At 43.2% G+C, this 20,496-nt stretch overlaps 1 protein-coding gene across 1 annotated transcript in view; it reads left to right on the top strand.

Annotated features, from left to right (window-relative positions):
* The first annotated feature begins 9,986 nt into the window (after positions 1–9,986).
* strc1 (stereocilin 1) overlaps positions 9,987–20,496 on the top strand; it is a 50,581-nt gene continuing 40,071 nt past the window's right edge. Inside the window, exons 1-5 of the mRNA XM_068018364.1 lie at positions 9,987–10,323; positions 11,861–11,885; positions 14,588–17,135; positions 18,121–18,180; positions 19,234–19,344. Coding sequence (XP_067874465.1) covers positions 9,987–10,323; positions 11,861–11,885; positions 14,588–17,135; positions 18,121–18,180; positions 19,234–19,344 — 3,081 coding nt within the window. The remainder of the gene's footprint in view (positions 10,324–11,860; positions 11,886–14,587; positions 17,136–18,120; positions 18,181–19,233; positions 19,345–20,496) is intronic.

The following is a 20,496-nucleotide window of genomic DNA, read 5'->3' as shown; positions in this document are numbered from 1 at the left end:
TGGAAACATCATCTGTACATCTATCAAACCTGTTCATGATATTGAAGATCTCTATCAGGTCACTCTTCTCTTTTCTAGAGATAAGAGTCCCAATCTTTCCTGATAGGTATAACCTGTCAGTTCTGGTATCGTTCCAGTAAACCTTTTTTGGACCCCCACCCCCCACTCTCCATGCCTCTATAATCTTTTTATAATAAGGAAATAGAACTGTTCACAGTACTCCAGAAGTGGTTGAACCAAGGCTCTATCCAAAAAATTTTGATCTATTGCGTCCAGTGACATTTCTAAAAATGGTATTACCTCACCTTTAATTTGTTACGCTGCCCCACCCCTCCAATCCTTAGATACACTGGTGATATAAAATACAGCCAACTATACTTGTGTGTATATATACCCACACACAAACAATGAATGGCATTAAATTAGGTTGAACCTGAGCTTTCGAGGGGGAGATAGTATGTTCTGAACATCTACAGGCAGTGTTGGGATATTGTGTCTTAATCATCCCTCAAAACGCCACAGGCTAATTATTGCACGCTCCACGGTGCTTCTCATTTAGACTGCACTACACCTTTTAAGACAAGGGTGCGACTCTTTGGCTCGAACTTGCTGTTTGGCTCCTTTTATGTTTTAATCATCCTGAAAACCGACTGGGTTACAGTTTAACGTGATATCCTTCCCATTAGCCCTGGAAAAGAGGCTATTGAGAATGGGGTCAGAAGCAAGTCAATGTATTATTCACATGTCGCGTTTTGTAGCTGCCTTGCTCATTCAAAGCATCTTTACAGCTCATCTCTGGGTTTAATTAGCTGAGGTTAGAATTACGCCATGTATAAGATTACTTTATGTAAAGTCAGTAATTGTTTCTTTTTCCAATCTCCACTTTACATCCATGTTAAATGGGGCGAGTTTGTTTTTTTCCACCTGCTGCAGGACTTGATCCTTAACATTGGATCACATGATGTCAGAAATAATTTTCAGACAATGGCACTTAGTAAAAGGGTCTGAGAATGGAAGCAGAGGGGACGGACTGGAGCCCGCCAGCTGGGAGTCTGCAGTGCTGATCTTAGCCAAATCCAGAGTAACACTAAACAAAATCATCTTCTGTCTGGGAATAATCATCACTTCTGCCTTGAATGTCTGAAACAGGCTAAATCTTTGGTGAGTTTTTTTTTAGGCTCACAGTTTAAATTGGGTTAAAGAAGAAATAAAAAATTAACAGTCTTTCTAATTTTAAGTTATTCTTGGGCAATGGGAGGTAAGTTTTATTTTATAAAATACCCTTTTAAATCGTTTGAGCTAATCTTCCCATGCTTTGTGGATAAGGATAAGAGTAGTCCTCGGGTGAAGGTGCTAAATTGGGGGAAGGCTAATTATAACAATATTAGGCAGGAACTGAAGAATTTAGATTGGGGGCGGCTGTTTGAGGGTAAATCAACATCTGACATGTGGGAGTCTTTCAAACGTCAGCTGATTAGAATCCAGGACCAGCATGTTCCTGTGAGGAAGAAAGACAAGTTTGGCAAGTTTCGGGAAGCTTGGATAACACGGGATATTGTGAGCCTAGTCAAAAAGAAAAAGGAAGCATTTGTAAGGGCTGGAAGGCTAGGAACAGATGAAGCACTTGAGGAATATAAAGACAGTAGGAATGAACTTAAGCAAGGAGTTAGGAGGGCTAAAAGGGGTCATGAAAAGTCATTGGCAAACAGGATTAAGGAAAATCCCAAGGCTTTTTATACATATATAAAGAGCAAGAGGGTAACCAGGGAAAGGGTTGGCCCACTCAAGGACAGAGATGGGAATCTGCGTGGAGCCAGAGGAAATGGGTGAGGTGCTAAATGAGTACTTTGCATCAGTATTCACCAAAGAGAAGGACTTGGTGGATGATGATCCTAGGGAAGGGAGTGCAGATAGTCTCAGTCATCTCATTATCAAAAAGGAGGAGGTGTTGGGTGTCTTGCAAAGCATTAAGGTAGATAAGTCCCCAGGGCCTGATGGGATCTACCCTAGAATACTGAGGGAGGCAAGGGAAGAAATTGCTGGGGCCTTGACAGAAATCTTTGCATCCTCATTGGCTACAGGTGAGGTCCCAGAGGACTGGAGAATAGCCAATGTTGTTCCTTTGTTTAAGAAGGGTGGTAAGGATAATCCAGGAAATTATAGGCCGGTGAGCCTTACGTCAGTGGTAGGGAAACTATTAGAGAGGATTCTTCAGGACAGGATTTACTCCCATTTGGAAACAAACGAACTTATTAGCGAGAGACAGCATGGTTTTGTGAAGGGGAGGTCATGTCTTACTAATTTGATTGAGTTTTTTGAGGAAGTGACGAAGATGATTGATGAGGGAAGGGCGGTGGATGTTGTCTATATGGACTTTAGTAAAGCCTTTGACAAGGTCCCGCATGGCAGACTGGTGCAAAAGGTGAAGTCACACGGGATCAGAGATGAGCTGGCAAGATGGATACAGAACTGGCTCAGTCACAGAAGACAGAGGGTAACAGTGGATGGGTGTTTTTCTGAATGGAGGGATGTGACTAGTGGTGTTCCGCAGGGATCAGTGCTGGGACCTTTGCTGTTTGTAGTATATATAAATGATTTGGAGGAAAATGTAGCTGGTCTGATTAGTAAGTTTGCGGACGACACAACGGTTGGTGGAGTTGCGGATAATGATGAGGATTGTCAGAGGATACAGCAGGATATAGATCGGTTGGAGACTTGGGCGGAGAAATGGCAGATGGAGTTTAATCCGGACAAATGTGAGGTAATGCATTTTGGAAGGCCTAATGCAGGTGGAAGGTATACAGTAAATGGCAGAACCCTTAGGAGTATTGACAGGCAGAGAGATCTGGGCGTACAGGTCCACAGGTCACTGAAAGTGGCAACGCAGGTGGATAAGGTAGTCAAGAAGGCATACGGCATGCTTTCCTTCATCGGTTGGGGCATAGAGTATAAAAATTAGCAAGTCATGTTGCAGCTATACAGTACTTTAGTTAGGCCACACTTAGAATATTGCGTGCAATTCTGGTCACCACACTACCAGAAGGACGTGGAGGCTTTGGAGAGGGTACAGAGGAGGTTTACCAGGATGTTGCCTGGTCTGGAGGGCATTAGCTATGAGGAGAGGTTGGAAAAACTCGGATTGTTTTCACTGGAACGACGGAGGTGGAGGGGCGACATGATAGAGGTTTACAAAGTTATGAGCGGCATGGACAGAGTGGATAGTCAGAAGCTTTTTCCCAGGGTGGAAGAGTCAGTTACTAGGGGACATAGGTTTAAGGTGCGAGGGGCAAAGTTTAGAGGGGATGTGCGAGGCAAGTTTTTTACACAGAGGGTGGTGAGTGCCTGGAACTTGCTGCCGGGGGAGGTGGTGGAAGCAGATACGATAGCGACGTTTAAGAGACATCTTGAAAAATATATGAATAGGAAGGGAATAGAGGGATATGGGCCCCGGAAGTGCAGAAGGTGTTAGTTTAGGCAGGCATCAAGATCGGCGCAGGCTTGGAGGGCCGAATGGCCTGTTCCTGTGCTGTACTGTTCTTCTTTTATTTGTGTATTGAAGGTGTTAGAGGTTCCAATAGAGTGAGATTCCCTCAGTACTGATCAGCACAGAATTCACCAGAATGAGATTAGGGCTTAAAGGGTTCCGAAGAAGGGTCACTGACCCGAAACGTTAACTCTGCTTCTCTTTCCACAGATGCTGCCAGACCTGCTGAGTGAATCCAGCATTTCTTGTTTTTGTTTCAGATTTCCAGCATCCGCAGTATTTTGCTTTTATTGTATGAGATTAGGGCTTAAAGGGTTAAATTATGAGGACAGATTGCATAGACTTGGCTTGTATTCTACTGAGTTTGGAAGGTTGAGGGGTAATCCAGTTGAGGTGTTTAAAATGAAAAAGGAATTTGATAATTTTAAAGGGGCTGCAAAACATGTACACAAATCTTTGCAGGTGGCAGGACAAGTTAACAAAGCAATTAATAAAATATATGGAATGCTGGACTTCCTAAATGTAGGCATAGAGTAAAAAGCCAGGACGTTTTGCTAAACCTTTATATAAAACATTAGTTCAGCCCGAGCTGGAATATTGCATACAGTTCTGGGCACCGCACTGTAGGAAAAACATGAAGGCTTTGGAGAGGGTACAGAAGAGGTTTACTAGAATGGATTTCAGGAATGAGGAATTACAGATGCATGGATAGACTGGAGATGCTGGGGTTGTCTCCTTAGAGCAGAGAAGGCTAAGAGGAGATTTGATAGCGCGTTTAAAATCATGAAGGTTTTAGATAGAGTAAATAAAGTGAAACTGTTTCTAGTGGCCGAAGAGTTGATAACCAGATATTTAAGGTAACTCGCAAAAGAACCAGAGACGACATAAGGAAAAACATTTTTATGCAACAAGTGGTTAGGATTTGGAATGCACTCTTGATAGGATGGTGGATACAGATTCAACAGTAGATTAGATTAGATTAGATTAGAGATACAGCACTGAAACAGGCCCTTCGGCCCACCGAGTCTGTGCCGAACATCAACCGCCCATTGAAACTAATCCTACACTAATCCCATATTCCTACCAAACATCCCCACCTGTCCCTATATTTCCCTACCACCTACCTATACTAGTGACAATTTATAATGGCCAATTTACCTATCAACCTGCAAGTCTTTTGGCTTGTGGGAGGAAACCGGAGCACCCGGAGAAAACCCACGCAGACACAGGGAGAACTTGCAAACTCCACACAGGCAGTACCCGGAATCGAACCCGGGTCCCTGGAGCTGTGAGGCTGCAGTGCTAACCACTGCGCCACTGTGTTTCAAAAGAAATTGACTAAATACTTGAAGGAGGAAAAAAATAGCAGGGCTATGGGGAGTGGGTCTAACAGGATTGCTTGAAAGAGCTGGCGCAGACTCGATGGGCTGTATGGCTTCTGGCTTTGTTTCTGTGTTCCATTAGAGGCACTACATTTTGCCCCAGTGTCTTAGATACTTCAGTGGCATTTTTAAAAAAAGTTCTAAACTCTGATGGCAGGGATCATAGCAACACGAGGAGGCTACTCAACCACCTTTTAATTAGATTGTGGCTGATATGTACCTCAACTCCATTTTTCTATCTTTGCTTCATATCCCTTGATACCTTTATCTTAGTCTGAAAAGCATCCCCAGCCTTTTGGGGGAGAAAATTCCAGATTTCCACCATCTTCCTGATTTCTCTCCTAAATGGCTTGGCTCTAACTTTAAGATTGTGCTGCTTTGTTCTGGACTCCCCTGCCAGACGAAATAGCTTCTCTGTTTCTACCCTATTAAATGTCTCAGGGTTTATATTCCTGATTGCTATTGAATGACTTCCTGCAGCACGTGTGTATGTACATCACGCGAGCAGGAACAGACCCGGAAGGAGAGGTGGAGAGGTTTAGAGAGGGAATTACAGAATTTAGCACACAGGCAGCTGAAGGCATGCGAACCGATGGTGGAGCGATTAAAATTAGTGATGTGTATGAGGCTAGAATTGGAGCAGAGATCTCGGAGGGTTGTAGGGCTGAAGGAGGTTACAGAGGTAGGGATGGGTGAGGCCATGAATGAATTTGAAAACCAGGCTGAGAATTTTAAAATCAAGGCATTGCCAGACTGGGAGCCAATGCAAGTTATGAGCATGAGGGTGATGGGTGAATGGGACTTGGAATAGCTGAGTCTAGAAGTAATAAAGGCATGGATGAGGTTTTCAGCAGCAAATGAGTTGAGGCGGGGGTGGAGACAGGTGATGTTACGGAGGTGGAAGTAGGTGGTCATGGTAATGGAGATGACATGGGGTTGGAAACTCAGCTCAGGGTCAAATATGATGCCAAGATTGTGAACGGTCTGATTTAGTCTCAGTCAATGGACACTTAAAGGTGCACGAGCACATACACATAAAAGTGTGTGTGTGCATATGCTGTGTTTAATTTATTGTCTTGTCAAAATACCATGTTAGTAATTTTAGTAGCTGATTGCAAGCAGTTTCATTAGGAAACATTCTACTGAAAGAGCATTTATCTGGAAAAGAATAACTGTCAAAATCTAAATATCACGGTAACAGGTTTACTTGCATCAGGTGTGTGTACTATGATGAGCGTGGGCAATTTTAATCAGATTAAGAAGGGCCCTGTTTATGAATGGCAACTGAACTGACATTAAGAACATTTCCAGGAAACAAATCTGATTGTGTTCAATTGTGGGTTGTACTGCATATCCTGTAACAACACAGCAAGCAGCAATCTTATGAAAACAAAGTTATCTGACCTACACCATCCAAACAGTCAATGTGAGTTTGGGAAGGTGTTAAGAGGTGCAAGATATAAGTCATGGATCATGTACTCTCTTTTTAAGAAATATACAGCCGGTGTAAAGCCATAAAGAGTTTAAATTGAGGGTCTCAACTGATTCCTGCTCCTATTTCTTATGTTGTTATAACTCAAAGTCCTCAGAATCCTGCCCATCGCGTACAGGGCACACATACGTAAGTAGGCTGTCTCTAGAATTATGTGTTTCTTTGTTGCATATTTTGGTTCTTTCTTGATTTACCAGCATGTCAGTTCTATTCCTGTAATACTAATTAAAATAATCATTTTCTGCAGTGATAGTGCTGAATTCCTTTGGGTACCAATACGCTTGTTCAGAGATTAGGGCAGGATCTCCAGGACTTTATTTGCAGGGGATAGCCCCACACAGAAAAATAAGATGAATCCAGAGGTTATTTTGGTAAAGATGGGTGCTGGTTATTAGTTGAATAGTACTGGGGTTCCAGTGGGCAACACATTTACTGGTCACTCTAAAACATGTCCCTGGAACTGCAACTCTAGCAGAGTCTCACTTGTAACATGTCTGGCAGGGCACAATGGGCCAAATGGCCTCTTCCTGTGCTATATGTTTCTTTGGCTGGGTTTCTTGTGTCAAGATCAATCAGATCATCAGTCACTAAATACATATATTAGTGCAGTAGAAATTCATTGTCTCTTTTATCATTATTCCTAAATCTCTAATTATCAATATGTACTGTAAAGGATGGTCTCTAAAAACCTACAGAAGATTGACTGTGTCCTACAAGTGACAATGACAAAGAAAGGATTGCATTTATATAGCACCTTCCATGACCTTGGGACCTCAAAGTGCTTCTCAGCCAAGTGAAGTACTTTCGAAGTGCAACCACTGTTGTAATGTAGGAAATGTGGCAGCCAGTCTGCACACAGCAAGCTCCCACAGACAACAATTTGATCATGACCAGATAACCTGTTGATTAGTGATACTGGTAATGGCACCAGGGAGAACTCCCCACTGTTCTTTGAAATATTGCCATGAGATCTTGTGTCTGCCTGAGAGGATGCCTTGGTTTACCATCTCATCCAAAAGATGGTATTTGTTCATTATTGCACTGGATTGTCAGCTTAGACTATGAGCTCAAGTCCCTTCTCTGTCAGAGGCAAAAGTTCTACCCAATGAGCCACAGCTGACACACAGGAAAAATAGTCTCAATAATTGTGATATGGTACAATATATTTTCCTTTTGAGGTGTCAATATATGGTTGATACATAGTGGAATAAATACCATTTTATAACTTTTTTCTAATTTTCTCTCCTGAAGTTGTGACTCTTAGTGGGGTATAGTTCTGTGTGCACCCATTCTTCATGTGTTAGTCTAGGCTATGGGTCTTAACAGGCTGTTCAACTATGTGGTCCATCACACTGAACCTAATGTGCCCTTGCTTGCCATCCATACACACAGGCTTCCGACTGTGAGTCACTGGATAGTGATGAAGAGTGGGAATACTGGCTGACATTTTCCCCTCTACTCCCAGGAGGGTCAAAGCTAATCCTAGGGCCCAATTGCCGCTGGGTTGATTTACTCTGCACAGACTAGGGATCAAATCTGCAGCCAGCTGGCCTATGTGGCTCAAGACCACATTGAGAGAATTCTGGTATTGTCATATGTTTCCTCAATTTGGAGTAGGGAATTGCAAAAATGTGATCCAAATGCTGGTTGAATATTCAGATGTGCTTTACTGCCGCAGGACTTTTTTTTAGTAAGTTTGAAAGGACGCTTCCTGATTATTTCCTGTCTTTTTTCAAGCCCATGAGCCACTGACTCATCCACCTTTCTACAACAGTAGCAGCAGCAGGAGGCACAGGTTACAACTCGGAGAGTAGTGGGAGCATTCACTAATATGAAGAAGACAGTCATTCTTGCTCTCCTTCTGTTGTGTGCATTAACAGGTAAAGAAAGAAAGAACTTGCGTTTCTATAACATCTTTCACAACCTCAGGACGTCCCAAAGCACTTTACAGCCAATGATGTACTTTCGAAGTGTAGTCACTGTTGTAATGTAGGCAATGCGGCAGTCAATTTGTACAAAGCAAGCTCCCACAAACAGCAACATGATAATGACCAGGTAATCTGGTTTGTAGTGAAATGAAAACAGAAAATGCTGGAAATACTCAACAGGTCGGGTAGCATCTGTGTAGAGAAAAGCAGTGTCAACATTTCAGGTCGATGACCTTTCATCAGAACCCCCTCAGTAACGCACTGGGAGTGTCAGCCTAAACTTTGTGCACAGGTTTCTCATAACCTCTGTGTTTTCAGTTGTCATCAGTGGTGGCTTTCAAGTTTTGCATGTGGGAACTGAAACTTTGGCGTGGTACTGAGTCACATGAACCAGCTTTAATCCCTGGTCTGTGCTGTGTTACCTGATAAGGATATGACCAGGATGGGCTCCTTCATGGTTGAACATCCTGTAGACACTTGGTGTTAAAGTTCATACATGACAACCGACCACTTGGGAGAAGTATCTGACAAATGTAGCCCGCGTTCAACAGAAGAGGGGAGAAAATTCCATAGATTATGATAAAATACCCACTCAAATGGAAACGCCGTTGTGACACAGTGGGACAAAAGTGAATAGGAGGATAGGAACAGGAGGAGGTCATTCATTCCCTTGAACCTGTTCCACCATTCGATTAGATCATGGCTGATTTGTATCTTAACTCACGCTTTGGTTCCATGATCATTAAAACCCTTGCTTAACAAAAATCTATCAGTCTCAATTTTTTAATTTTTCAATTGACCCCCAGCCTCAATAGCTTTCTGGAGGAGAGAGTTCCAGATTTCCACTACCTTTGTGTGAAAAAGTGCTTCCTGACTTTACTCCTGAACGGCCTAGCTCTAATTTTAAAGTTACAGCCGCTTGTTCTGGACTTGCACACCCTAGCGACTGCCAACACCCCCCTGCCGCCCCCCCCCCCCCCCCACCCCGGGCCCCCACCAGCAGAAATAATTTATTTTCTATTTACCCTGTTGAATTTTTTAATCATCTTAAAGCACTTCAATCAGGTCATCCCCTAATCTTCTATACTCAAGGGGAGGGAACATGGTATCATTTGAATATGGTTTAAGTTGATCTTCATATGGAGAGGTATTGAAGGTTTTCAGAAACTAATGTGACTTTTATCGTGTGTTATTATTTTTGCTCAGTGTCTTTTGCTGGGAAACCACAAGATTCTGAAACCAAGCAGCACTCTGTGAACACTATACTCAGGAAACACACCAACACAGAAACTTCAACGAAGGAGGTACAGGGAGAAACAGAGAGGAAGATCTCAAACAACAGCTCCCAATTCTCTCCGAAAGTAAATCAATCCAGTCACCATAGCTTCAGCAGATCTCTGTGGAGCCTTTTGGATCCTGATCTTCATGCTAGGACATCTCAGGGCGATTCCGCTATACTGGAGGTCATCCAAATAGCAATGTCCAGTGTTACTGCAGAGAACAATTGGAAATTTTATTACATGATCTTACAAGCTCTGACCAGTATTCAGGTTGGAGGCACAAGTTCAGAGCTGCACCAACAATTGCCCCAGCTGCTTTTGTATCTTTCTCAGGCAACCGAAGGCTCTGAACCTTTTGTTGCACTTGTTGAAGAGGTGTTGACTCCATTGGGAGTCAACTGGAATGTTCTACTGAAGTCCATGCAGGATGAAGCCTGTTATTTTGCTTCAACTCTGAACAGAAGATCCTTCAGTGATTATGTCCGAGTGCTTCGTGCACCCAGTAGATCAACGCTGGGGAATGATGGCTTCAATATTCAAAATATGCTGTTGAGTTTCATTGGGAAGGTGCATAAGGCCTTTTATGGGTTAAAGCCCATTTGGTATTTCTTTGGTAAGACTGTGTTCCCATTGTTTGAATCCTATGTTGGTCGTGTTACGAAACAGATCCTTTTGAAGATAACGGACTTTGTCTTGGAGCAAATGTTATTGTCGAGCAATATAATTAAACTGGATGGAAAAGGACAGTGTTCCCAAGGTAAGAAGTCACATTATATTAGTTCACTTTTGTTCCTCCAATTTTCTCCCTCCTGAAGATGTTGATTCCTCCTAGGATTCTTCATGTGAGGTCAGATGGTGAATGTTGGGTTATTTCAACATGGGTGCTAATCAAACTGAGCCCAATATTGTGTCTTCCCTCAATATCTTACCTACTCACGCACTTTCCAGGACGAGTCACTGAATAGTAACTAGGGGTGCTAACCATAGTTGAGCATCCATTTCCCCCCGACCCCTCACCCTGGGCACTGAGTCCAATTGCCTCTCCTTTACTGTCAACCAGGTGAAACTAGCCCATTCCGTTCCCAGACCAGGAGACACAGTAGGATGATGTTTTTCCCTCTCTGTTGACTGCAGGGAGCTTACATGATTTGAGCTTGAGTGGTCTCGTCCTAGTCTAGAGCATCTGAGTCTGCAGCATGTACCCAGTATTTGTCAATTCGCTGATTGGCAACGGTGGAAGTGGATATCGGAGAGTGGTCCAGTAGGGTTACTGTTTTGAGGATGGGATTAAGACACATTGTAGAGGTTGTATAATTCTTCCTTTATTATTACATCCTTCACTCGTCATAACACAGGGCAGTTTTGGATAAACTGGCTGTGGCCCAAAGAGGGGAATCAGCCGGAAAGGATCACTTGCCAATAGCGAGTGGATCCTGATAATTTCTTCTGTCCGATTAAATCAAGGAATGAAAAATTGGAATGGGGTCCCTTTGAGGTGCATGATCCTAACAGGTGTTAGCCATGTCTCAATGGACTCTTGGCTCTGAGTCAGGAAATTGTAGGTTCAAGTCCCACTCCAGAGTCTCGAGCACAAAACCGAGGCTGACATTCTCAGTGCAGTATTGAGGGAGTGCTACCCTGTTGGAGGTTCTGTCTTTTGGATGAGACGTTAAACCCTCAGGTGGATGTAAAAGATCCCATAGCACTACTTTGAAGCAGAGCAGGAGAGTTTTCCCTGCTGTCCTGGCCAATATTTGTCACTCAGTCAATATCACTGAAGAAAAAAATCATCTGGCCATTATCACAATGATGTTTGTGGGAGTTTGCTATGTGCAAATTGGCTGCTGTATTTCCTACAATACAACAGTGACTACATTTCAAAAATACTTAATTGGTTGTAAAGTGCTTTGATGCGTCCTAAGGTCATGAAAGGCGCAATAGAAATGCAAGTTATTTTCTTTTTACCTGTTTGATTTCTCTCTCAGCTGTGCCCCGGCAGCAGGAACTTGATAATCTGCCCCAGTACTATTCCTGTTATTTCTCCCCTCATTATAACATTACCTCTGTTCCCGCCACCCCTTCCATTGTAGTCATGTCTCTGTTAAACTTCCACTCTCACATTCCTTTGGCTGCTTCTGCAATCAACGCCTTCTGTCCTTTGCCCTAATCTTCTTGGTGTCCAATCTGCACCTTTGTTCAAATGTTTCTGTATATAAGTGGAAGTCCCATTATAGTTTGATTCCTTATGCCTGCTTTTTATGTTCTGTTTAACTCTTAATTCACTGTTTTTACAGGGAATCTGAACCAGCTCCTCTTTTGGTGAGTTACAGAGCAGTATACTTTAATTTTTTGAGTTTTATAGGAGTTTCTGATTTCTCTCACATAGTGTGTTTGTAAATATATGTACCTCCACCCACCTCTCCCTTCATATTATAGGGCTCTTTATCTAATCTGTAAACTTGTAAAGAATTTTCACTGGCATCAAAACCTTCCTTTGAAATTTTCTTTCCATACTGGGGTACAGGACACTGTAAACACTGACTCCAAACTGGGGTACAGGTCACTATAAACCCTGGCCCACACTGGGATACAGGTCACTATAAACCCTGGCCCACACTGGGATACAGGTCACTATAAACCCTGTCCCACACTGGGATACAGGTCACTGTAAACCCTGGCCCACACTGGGATACAGGTCACTGTAAACCCTGGCCCACACTGGGATACAGGTCACTGTAAACCCTGGCCCACACTGGGATACAGGTCACTGTAAACCCTGGCCCACACTGGGATACAGGTCACTGTAAACCCTGGCCCACACTGGGATACAGGTCACTGTAAACCCTGGCCCACACTGGGATACAGGTCACTGTAAACCCTGGCCCACACTGGGATACAGGTCACTGTAAACCCTGGCCCACACTGGGATACAGGTCACTGTAAACCCTGGCCCACACTGGGATACAGGTCACTGTAAACCCTGGCCCACACTGGGATACAGGTCACTGTAAACCCTGGCCCACACTGGGATACAGGTCACTGTAAACCCTGGCCCACACTGGGATACAGGTCACTGTAAACCCTGGCCCACACTGGGATACAGGTCACTGTAAACCCTGGCCCACACTGGGATACAGGTCACTGTAAACCCTGGCCCACACTGGGATACAGGTCACTGTAAACCCTGGCCCACACTGGGATACAGGTCACTGTAAACCCTGGCCCACAGTGGGCTATCGATCACTGTAAACACTGTCCTGTACTAGGCTACAGGTCACTATAAACCTTGGCCCACACCGGGATACAAGTCACTGTAAACCCTGGTCTCCCACCCCACTGTGTTACAGGTTGCTGTAAACTCTGGTCTATACTGGGGTACAGGTCCACAGTAATTTTGCCACTCCTGCCACTCATGTCCTCTGTTCCAGAGCCCAGGGTTGCTAAAACCAATAGTGTAAGGCCAACTGATGCCTCAGTTTGATCAAGTAGGACTTGAATCCTGAACCTTCTGGACTGCATGGCTTGGTGCTACAATAGGCAGTGTCTTTGTGCTCTAGACATAGGGCAGCCTTTCAAAAGCCTATGTTAATGCTAATCTATATTAGATACTTATAGTAATGGGTAAGAGAGGATTGGAGGGGGAAAGGACTATTTTTTTGGTGTGAGTAAATGCCTGAAAATGTAAACCATTATATATTATTTAAAACATACCAAGGCATGAGATTGAAGCTACAATCTTGATGATCAGCTACTGTTCGGGTTTCACTCTTACAGGTTATGGCACTGATCAAGCCTGTTAGTCAAATTACAATTTTGTAGCTCCGTCCCATTATTCTCCATGCATTGTATGATCTGTGTGAGGTGGATGAGTTACTGAAGATAGTGTTGCATGATTGCATTAAACAGAAAAATGAATGAGAAGGATGTGCGTGGTTGTAATCGAAATGGGTATTCCTTAATGCTATTGTGTTTGAACAAGGGGATCAGGGTGTTGAGTGACAGGCTAGACTCGGCTTGATTCTGATTAAATAAGGAATAAACAATCTTGTACTTGTACAGCATTGATCACATTTCAGAGACATCCCAAAGCACTTGACATTGTGAAGTTACTGTTGCTGTTAGTAAACACATACGATGTTTTATGCACAGAGAGATCCCACAATCACCATTGAGATGAATGAACTGTTTTTTTTTTTGGTAGTAATGTTTGAGGGGGAACGTTGGCAAGGAACACTGCAGGAAAACTCCATGCTCTTTTTCAGGTTTTTCTATATAGAATCTTACAGCACTGAAGGAGGCCATTTGGCCCATTGTGCCTGTGCCAGCTCTTTGAAAGAGCAATCCAATTAGTCCCATTCCACTGCTCTTTCCCCACGGCCCTGCAGATTTTCTCCTTTCAAGTATTTATCCAGCCTGCTCAGTTCTGTTACATCCTTTTGATGTCGGCTGTAGCTCAGTTGGTAGCATGCTTGCCTACGAGTCAGTAGGTTGTGGGTTCTAGTCCCATTCCAGGAAACAAAATGTAGGCCGGAACTCCCAATGCAGTGCTGAGGGAGCGCTGCATTGTCAGAGGTGCCATCTTTCAGAAGAGATGTTAAATGGAGACCTCCGTCTGCCCTCTCAAGTGATGTAAAAGATCTCACGGCACTATTTTGAATAAGGGTCGTGGAGTTTTCCCTCAGTGTCCCGAGACCAATATTTCATCCCTCAACCAACATCCCTAAAAACAGATTATCTGGCCATTATCTCATTGCTGTTTGTGGGAACTTGCTATGTACAAATTAGCTGCTGCATTTCCTATATTACAACAGTGACTACACTTCAAAAAGTACATTATTGGCTGTAAAGCACTTTGTGATGGCCTGAGGTATGAAAGGCACTATAGAAATGTAGGTCTTTCATTCTTTCTTGGGTCACAAGTGATGGGAACAAGTTCTGTGGGGTTCAAGGTTTGGTAAACAATCAGCTGGCACTCTTAAATGCATAGTTTAATTTTTTTTTTAATATTTTGTGCTACACAGGGGCCTTCTTCACAACCTGACCTGGAACTTTGAAGCTGTTACACTAGACGCTATGCAAATCTTCAGCGATCAGTCTCCCACTGAACTGTCCAGGACTGCTAAAGTTTTCCAAGTTGTTTCCGATTTCCCTCAACTCCCCCTAAGCTGCAACAAGCAAGTTTTGCTTTTACTTAACAGAACCTTTTGCAACAAAGACTTGCACCAGCATTTCAATCTGACGTGGCTTCCTGTGTTTTGCGGTATCGTAGGAGACTTGGCGGGAAAAGGTCCCCTGGTTGATAAAGTTTGCAGTAAAATGAACTTCATGTTCATGCATCTTGCCAAAGGATTAAATTCTTATGTCGATTACTGTGAGAACACAAGCCCAAAAACAAGGTTTTTTTCTCCTTCAAGTGACACCCGACAAATTGAAGATCTGACGTGTATCTACGATACTTGGGTTGCTACAGATTTTTTCAGCTCTTCACTTATTGGTTACTGTTCTGTTATGGACGAAGTTGGTTTTAGAAATACTTTCTGCACTAATACTTCACTGCTGGAAACCATCATGAAAAACCCAGCTCACATCTGGCTGAAAGCCTTCTGTGCCAGCAACTCCAATACTATGCTTACCTCTACATTTATGACCGATATGGCCAGTGACAGCACACATGGTGACTCCACGATCAGTCCAGCCACCATCAAAACTCTAGTGAATAGAGTGGATATCCACTGTCGTTATGAAGAATGGACAGACTTCTCCTCAGTAGATGATACAGTGATCACATTCTGTGCCAGTCATGATGGTGACCATTTCATCAGCGTGATCTGCAATGATCTCTCTGCACTTGAGCAGTTCATAAAGCGCAGTTTCTGGCTGGCTGACTTTTGCAATAATTACTCCATCTTGAACACCAACACTGAATTCTGCATGTACAGCAAGTGGAAAGAGGATCCAGTAGATCCATCGATAGTTGCATTGTGCTGGAGTAGTGACCAAGTAAACTTCAATAAATCTGTCTGTAGTGATGGGATTCTCCTTAATAAACTGAAGCAGGATCCTGGGAATGCTTGGCTACTATCTACCTGCAATACTGAAAACAGTTGCAACTATGAAGAGTGGCTGGATGCTCTTTCTATAGCCTCTGGTATGGTTGTGCTCTGCAGGGATACTGATCAAGCTGCTTTTAACCAAACTGTCTGCACCACTGCATCACTCTTGGGGAGTCTGCTGAATAATCCAGAGAACTCCTGGTTGAATGACTGGTGCACCGGCATTTCAAGTTCCACTGTGGTCTTCAGTGTAATTCCAGAGGAGGGCAGTGACAACATGCTGCTGGGTTCCACTGCCAACCCAGCAACTCAGGATAATCTCATGACTGCTGTGGGAAATCTTTGCCGCTATGAAACTTGGACATACCCTGCTATGGTGGATAGCACTGTGGTTGCGTTGTGTTTCAGTAGTGACAGTGAGCAGTTCAACATCAACATCTGCAAGAACCCAGCAATTCTTCAGGAGTTACTAAAGAATGAGTACAATCTTTGGTTGATTAACTTTTGCAATAGTCCTTCCATCTTGGAGAATAACAGTACTGATGTGGCCACACACTGTCACTACAGCCAGTGGACAGAAGGGCCAGTCAATCCTTATCTAGTCGATTTTTGTTGGATGAGTGACAGGACAAATTTCACTCAATTTGTTTGTCACAATGAGGTATTGGTTAGCGAGCTGTTGCTGTATCCTGAAAATGTCTGGTTAAAATCTCACTGCAACATCCAGGACAATCCTCACACAAATGATAAGAACAAAACTTGCAGATATGAAGAGTGGACACATCCCTCCTCTATAGACCTTGCCACTGTTGAATTCTGTAGTCAGCATGACCCAGACAATTTTGTACAAGCTGCATGTGACAATTCAACACGACTGTGGGGGTTACTCATCAATAAGAGCAGTACCTGGCTCTCTGGCTACTGTTCTTATGTAGAGGCAGATGGAATAAATCCCACTACCATGTGTATTTACAATTTCTGGAAGGAACAGCGAGTGGATTCAACGACTGTGGCACTCTGCTTTGACTACGATCAGAGCAATTTCAACAAATATGTCTGCCAAGATCCTGGAGTGCTTCATGCATTGACCAGCGATCCAGAGAACTCTTGGGTTGAGGCAGACTGCATGTCGATCAGTAACGCTACCAATTCTACGGAGATCAAGGTCTGCCCAGTACAAGATCTGATCTCACAACTCCAGTGGACATGCAGTCTGGGTGCATCAGAGATATGTCCACACAAACAATTCCGGTTAGGAGATATTCCTCCTCTCATTATATGTGGTTTGGAAAACATTGGTCTGGTATTACATAGCACAGCTGTTGAGGACCTAACAACAGGTCTTACAGAAGCAATAAATAAGATCATCATGGTCATACTGGCCTTGGAAGATGACCGAATCTCATTGCTTCAAGTCATTCATAATGCCAGAAGTAGTGTGCTACACACTGTTGTAAACTACCTGCAATACAAGAATAGCTATAGAATCAAGAAAGAGTTGCTCCAGTGTTTTGGGGTAAGGCATAACAACTAACACTAATTGTAAAAATGGAACTAAGTTGCATTTCTCTACACGTGCTTCCCTTCACAGATTTGGTGACACCTCCCTTTTTATAACATCTTGTGGCAATTTGTGGTTATGTGCCTTGAAATGGGCCTCATCTAATATTGTAAGAATTCCCAACCCAGTTAAAGTAAGTACATCAATGCAGTCACAACTAATTCTTTTGTTGGTCTGTTAGGTTAGAGCCTCTTTTAAAACAACAAACTAAGCAACTTGGGCAGTGGTGCAGTAGGTAGCACTCTTGCCTCTGAGTTAGGATGTTGTGGATTCAAGTCCAGAACACAAGCACAAGACCTAGGCTGACACTCAATGCAGTACTGAGAGAGTGCTGCACTGCCTGAGGTGCAGATGAGTTGATAAACTGAGGCCCCTCTTGCCCTCTGAAGTGGACTTGGAGATGCCACAGCACGATTCAAAGAGCAAGAGAGTTCTCCACAGTACCCTGACCAATATTTCTCGGCTGCATATAGTGACCCTGCCATTCCCTGCTGGAATGGAGATGATTCGCTAATTCCCCTGTCAATCTCACCTGGAGACTGCACTGCTGTAAGTGACTGGGATTGATTTTATGTGCATAGAGTCATTTACAGCACAGAAGGAGCCCATTCGGCCCATCAAGTCCATGCTACATCATTTATATGATGCAACTATCCTCCACTCACTGCTTTTTGCTGGAGAAATCATTCTGCTTTTATGCTGTAGTTTTGGTCATGGGTTTGCCATTGTTTGTAGAGACTCCTTTTAAAAAGACTTTGTAGAATGTTTGCTGTAGCATACTGTTTAAGCAGACTCTGTTTGCTGGAAAATTGATTGTTTGCTGTGATGCCTGCCTTAAGTCCTGTCCCGCCTCATTAACTGACACAGTGATGTCAGTAGACACTCTGATATTTAATGCTTGATCATCTTTTACTGCATCTTTTCTTGTGTATTTCCTTAGTCTGTCCTATTGGACTTGGCGCAGAAGGAAGGAGGATCATCAGGTGTGGACCTAATAAAGGTATTGTATCAGTATTAAACAAATATACATAACTCTTCTCGTGTGGGGAGCACTATTGTACACATTAAAGAGGGAGTCTTGCATTTAGAGGCACAAATGCATTTTAAGGGGAAGTTAGATAAACACATGTGGTAGAAAGGAATACAACAGTAGCTTGATAGGGTGAGATGAAGTAGTTTGGGAGGAGGCTTATCTGTAGCATTATCACTAGCGTGGATCAGTTGGGCCGAATGCTTGTTTCTTTGTTGGATTCTATATAAATCCCAAACTGAGCAGCATATTTATTCACTAAAGCATCAGGTCAGCTAGGACTCCTGTTAAAGTGCAGAGGAGACATAAATGAACTACATAGACCCAAAACTGTTGCATTTTCTCAGTGTATACAGCACGTGGGTAATTAACTGAGCACATCCTGAGGCCAGAGGACCATCCCAAGGGCAGAGAGTGGACCCTGTGGTCAAGAGCACATCCTGAGGCCAGGGAGCTTCACCTTCCAGTGGAATATGGCAGGCATTGTGCCTGTGAGCTTCCGGTGTGCATTGTCAGTCAGTTAGTGGCTTCCTAACCGCCATCCTCTACTTGGATAAATTACTCCAGGGCGTACAAGGGATACCGTAGAGCCAGCGAGACAGAACCGTGGTCGCTGGGCCTTTCCAATCCAGAAGTCCACGCACCTCAATTCTAGTTGCTCTTTGTATTTCTTGTTTTATGCCTTGGCCTGTTTTTATATTACATGCCTAGAGGTTTGAAAAGGGCTGTTGTCTCAATGGTGGATAAATTCTAAATCAGAAGCCACAATCTGTTTGTGTCGGCAACTTGATGTACGTGGAGGTTTAGCGGTGGGGCATTGATTTAACTTTTGTGTGTAGCTCGCAACACTCCATGCTATACACCTATACAGCTCAGCAAAACTAAAACCTCTGACCACTGTCATAGTCTATATCAGAGGAGATACAACTGTTTGTTTTTATCCAACTACTAACCCTGTGCAGAAATATGTTTTGGTAAGTGTTTTCCTCAGAAATCTCTTTCTTCCCCTCTTTCCAAAAACAGGAATACCTGAAACTTTCTGCAGTCGATCTTCGAGGGGTGCTGTTAACAATTGACAATCAAACTGCAAAACAACTACTACAGCTCTTAAACGCAAACTGGTACAGTTTGCAGGTAAACAATTTCATACCGTTTAGCATTAAACTCTCGAGACACTCTGGCATTCCATTAACTAGAAACTCTCCTACTGCAATCTCACTGCTAAAGAGAATTATAGAATAGGTGAATTTTTATATCCACTTTATGTATTGAGTTATTGGTTTCTCTCTTCCTAATGCACCTTTCACAACCTCAAGATGTCTCAAAGCACTTTATAGCAAATGAAGTTTTGAAGCATAGTTACTGTTGTAATGTAGGAAACGTAGCAGCAAATTTGTGCACACCAAGCTTCCAGAAACAGCAACATGATAATGACCAGATAATCTCTTTTAGTGCTGTTGGTGGAGAGATAAAATTGGCCATGACACCCGGGATAACTCTTGTCGTCTTCAAAATAGTGCCATGGGATATTTTACCTTCAGATGAAAGGGCAGATGGAGTCTCGGTTTAACCTGTCATCTGAAAGACAGCACCTCTTATAGTGCAGCACACCCGCAGAACTGTACTGGGAGTATCAAGTCTCTGGAGTGTGACTTGAATCCACAACCTTCTGACTCAGAAGCGGGAGTGTTACTCACTGATCCACAGTTGACACTTGAGCACATTTGTGTGACTCACCCACTGACTTTCTTTCTTTCCCTGGCTTGGCTCTGTCTCTTGGCTTCTTTCTGTAACAGCTTCACTGAGTGAGGGATCCTTGTGCAAAGGTTCATTTTGGGAGGCCCTATATGTTACTAGACATCAGATTAAGTCGATAGTATTGAAGAGAGTCATGGCATCAGTTTACTTCAACAGAATCCTGCTTGCCCACCCAAATTTGTTTCCAGAGTTTGTTCACTTTCTATCTCTCCACCAACGTCACTAAAACAGATTATCTGGTCATTATCATGTTGCTGTTTCTGGGAGCTTGGTCTGCGCAAATTAGCTGCTACATTTCCTATGCTGCAACAGTAACTATGCTTCAAAACTTCATTGGCTATAAAGTGCTTTGGGACGTCCTGAGGTTGTGAAAGGTGCTTCAGGAAGAGAGAAACCACTAACTCGATACATAAAGTGGATAAAACCTGCACATGTACAAATGTTGAAAGGCGTTAGGTAATATAAAAAGAGTTGACGCCAATGGATCAAGTGTTAACATTGAGTAAGCAGGCCTGCTTCTTGGGGTAT

Source organism: Heterodontus francisci, chromosome 38 (genome assembly GCF_036365525.1).
Source record: "Heterodontus francisci isolate sHetFra1 chromosome 38, sHetFra1.hap1, whole genome shotgun sequence".
NCBI lineage: Eukaryota > Metazoa > Chordata > Chondrichthyes > Heterodontiformes > Heterodontidae > Heterodontus > Heterodontus francisci.
The sequence above is the reverse complement of the archived record's forward strand: the minus strand, read 5'-3'. Positions and strand labels throughout refer to the sequence as shown.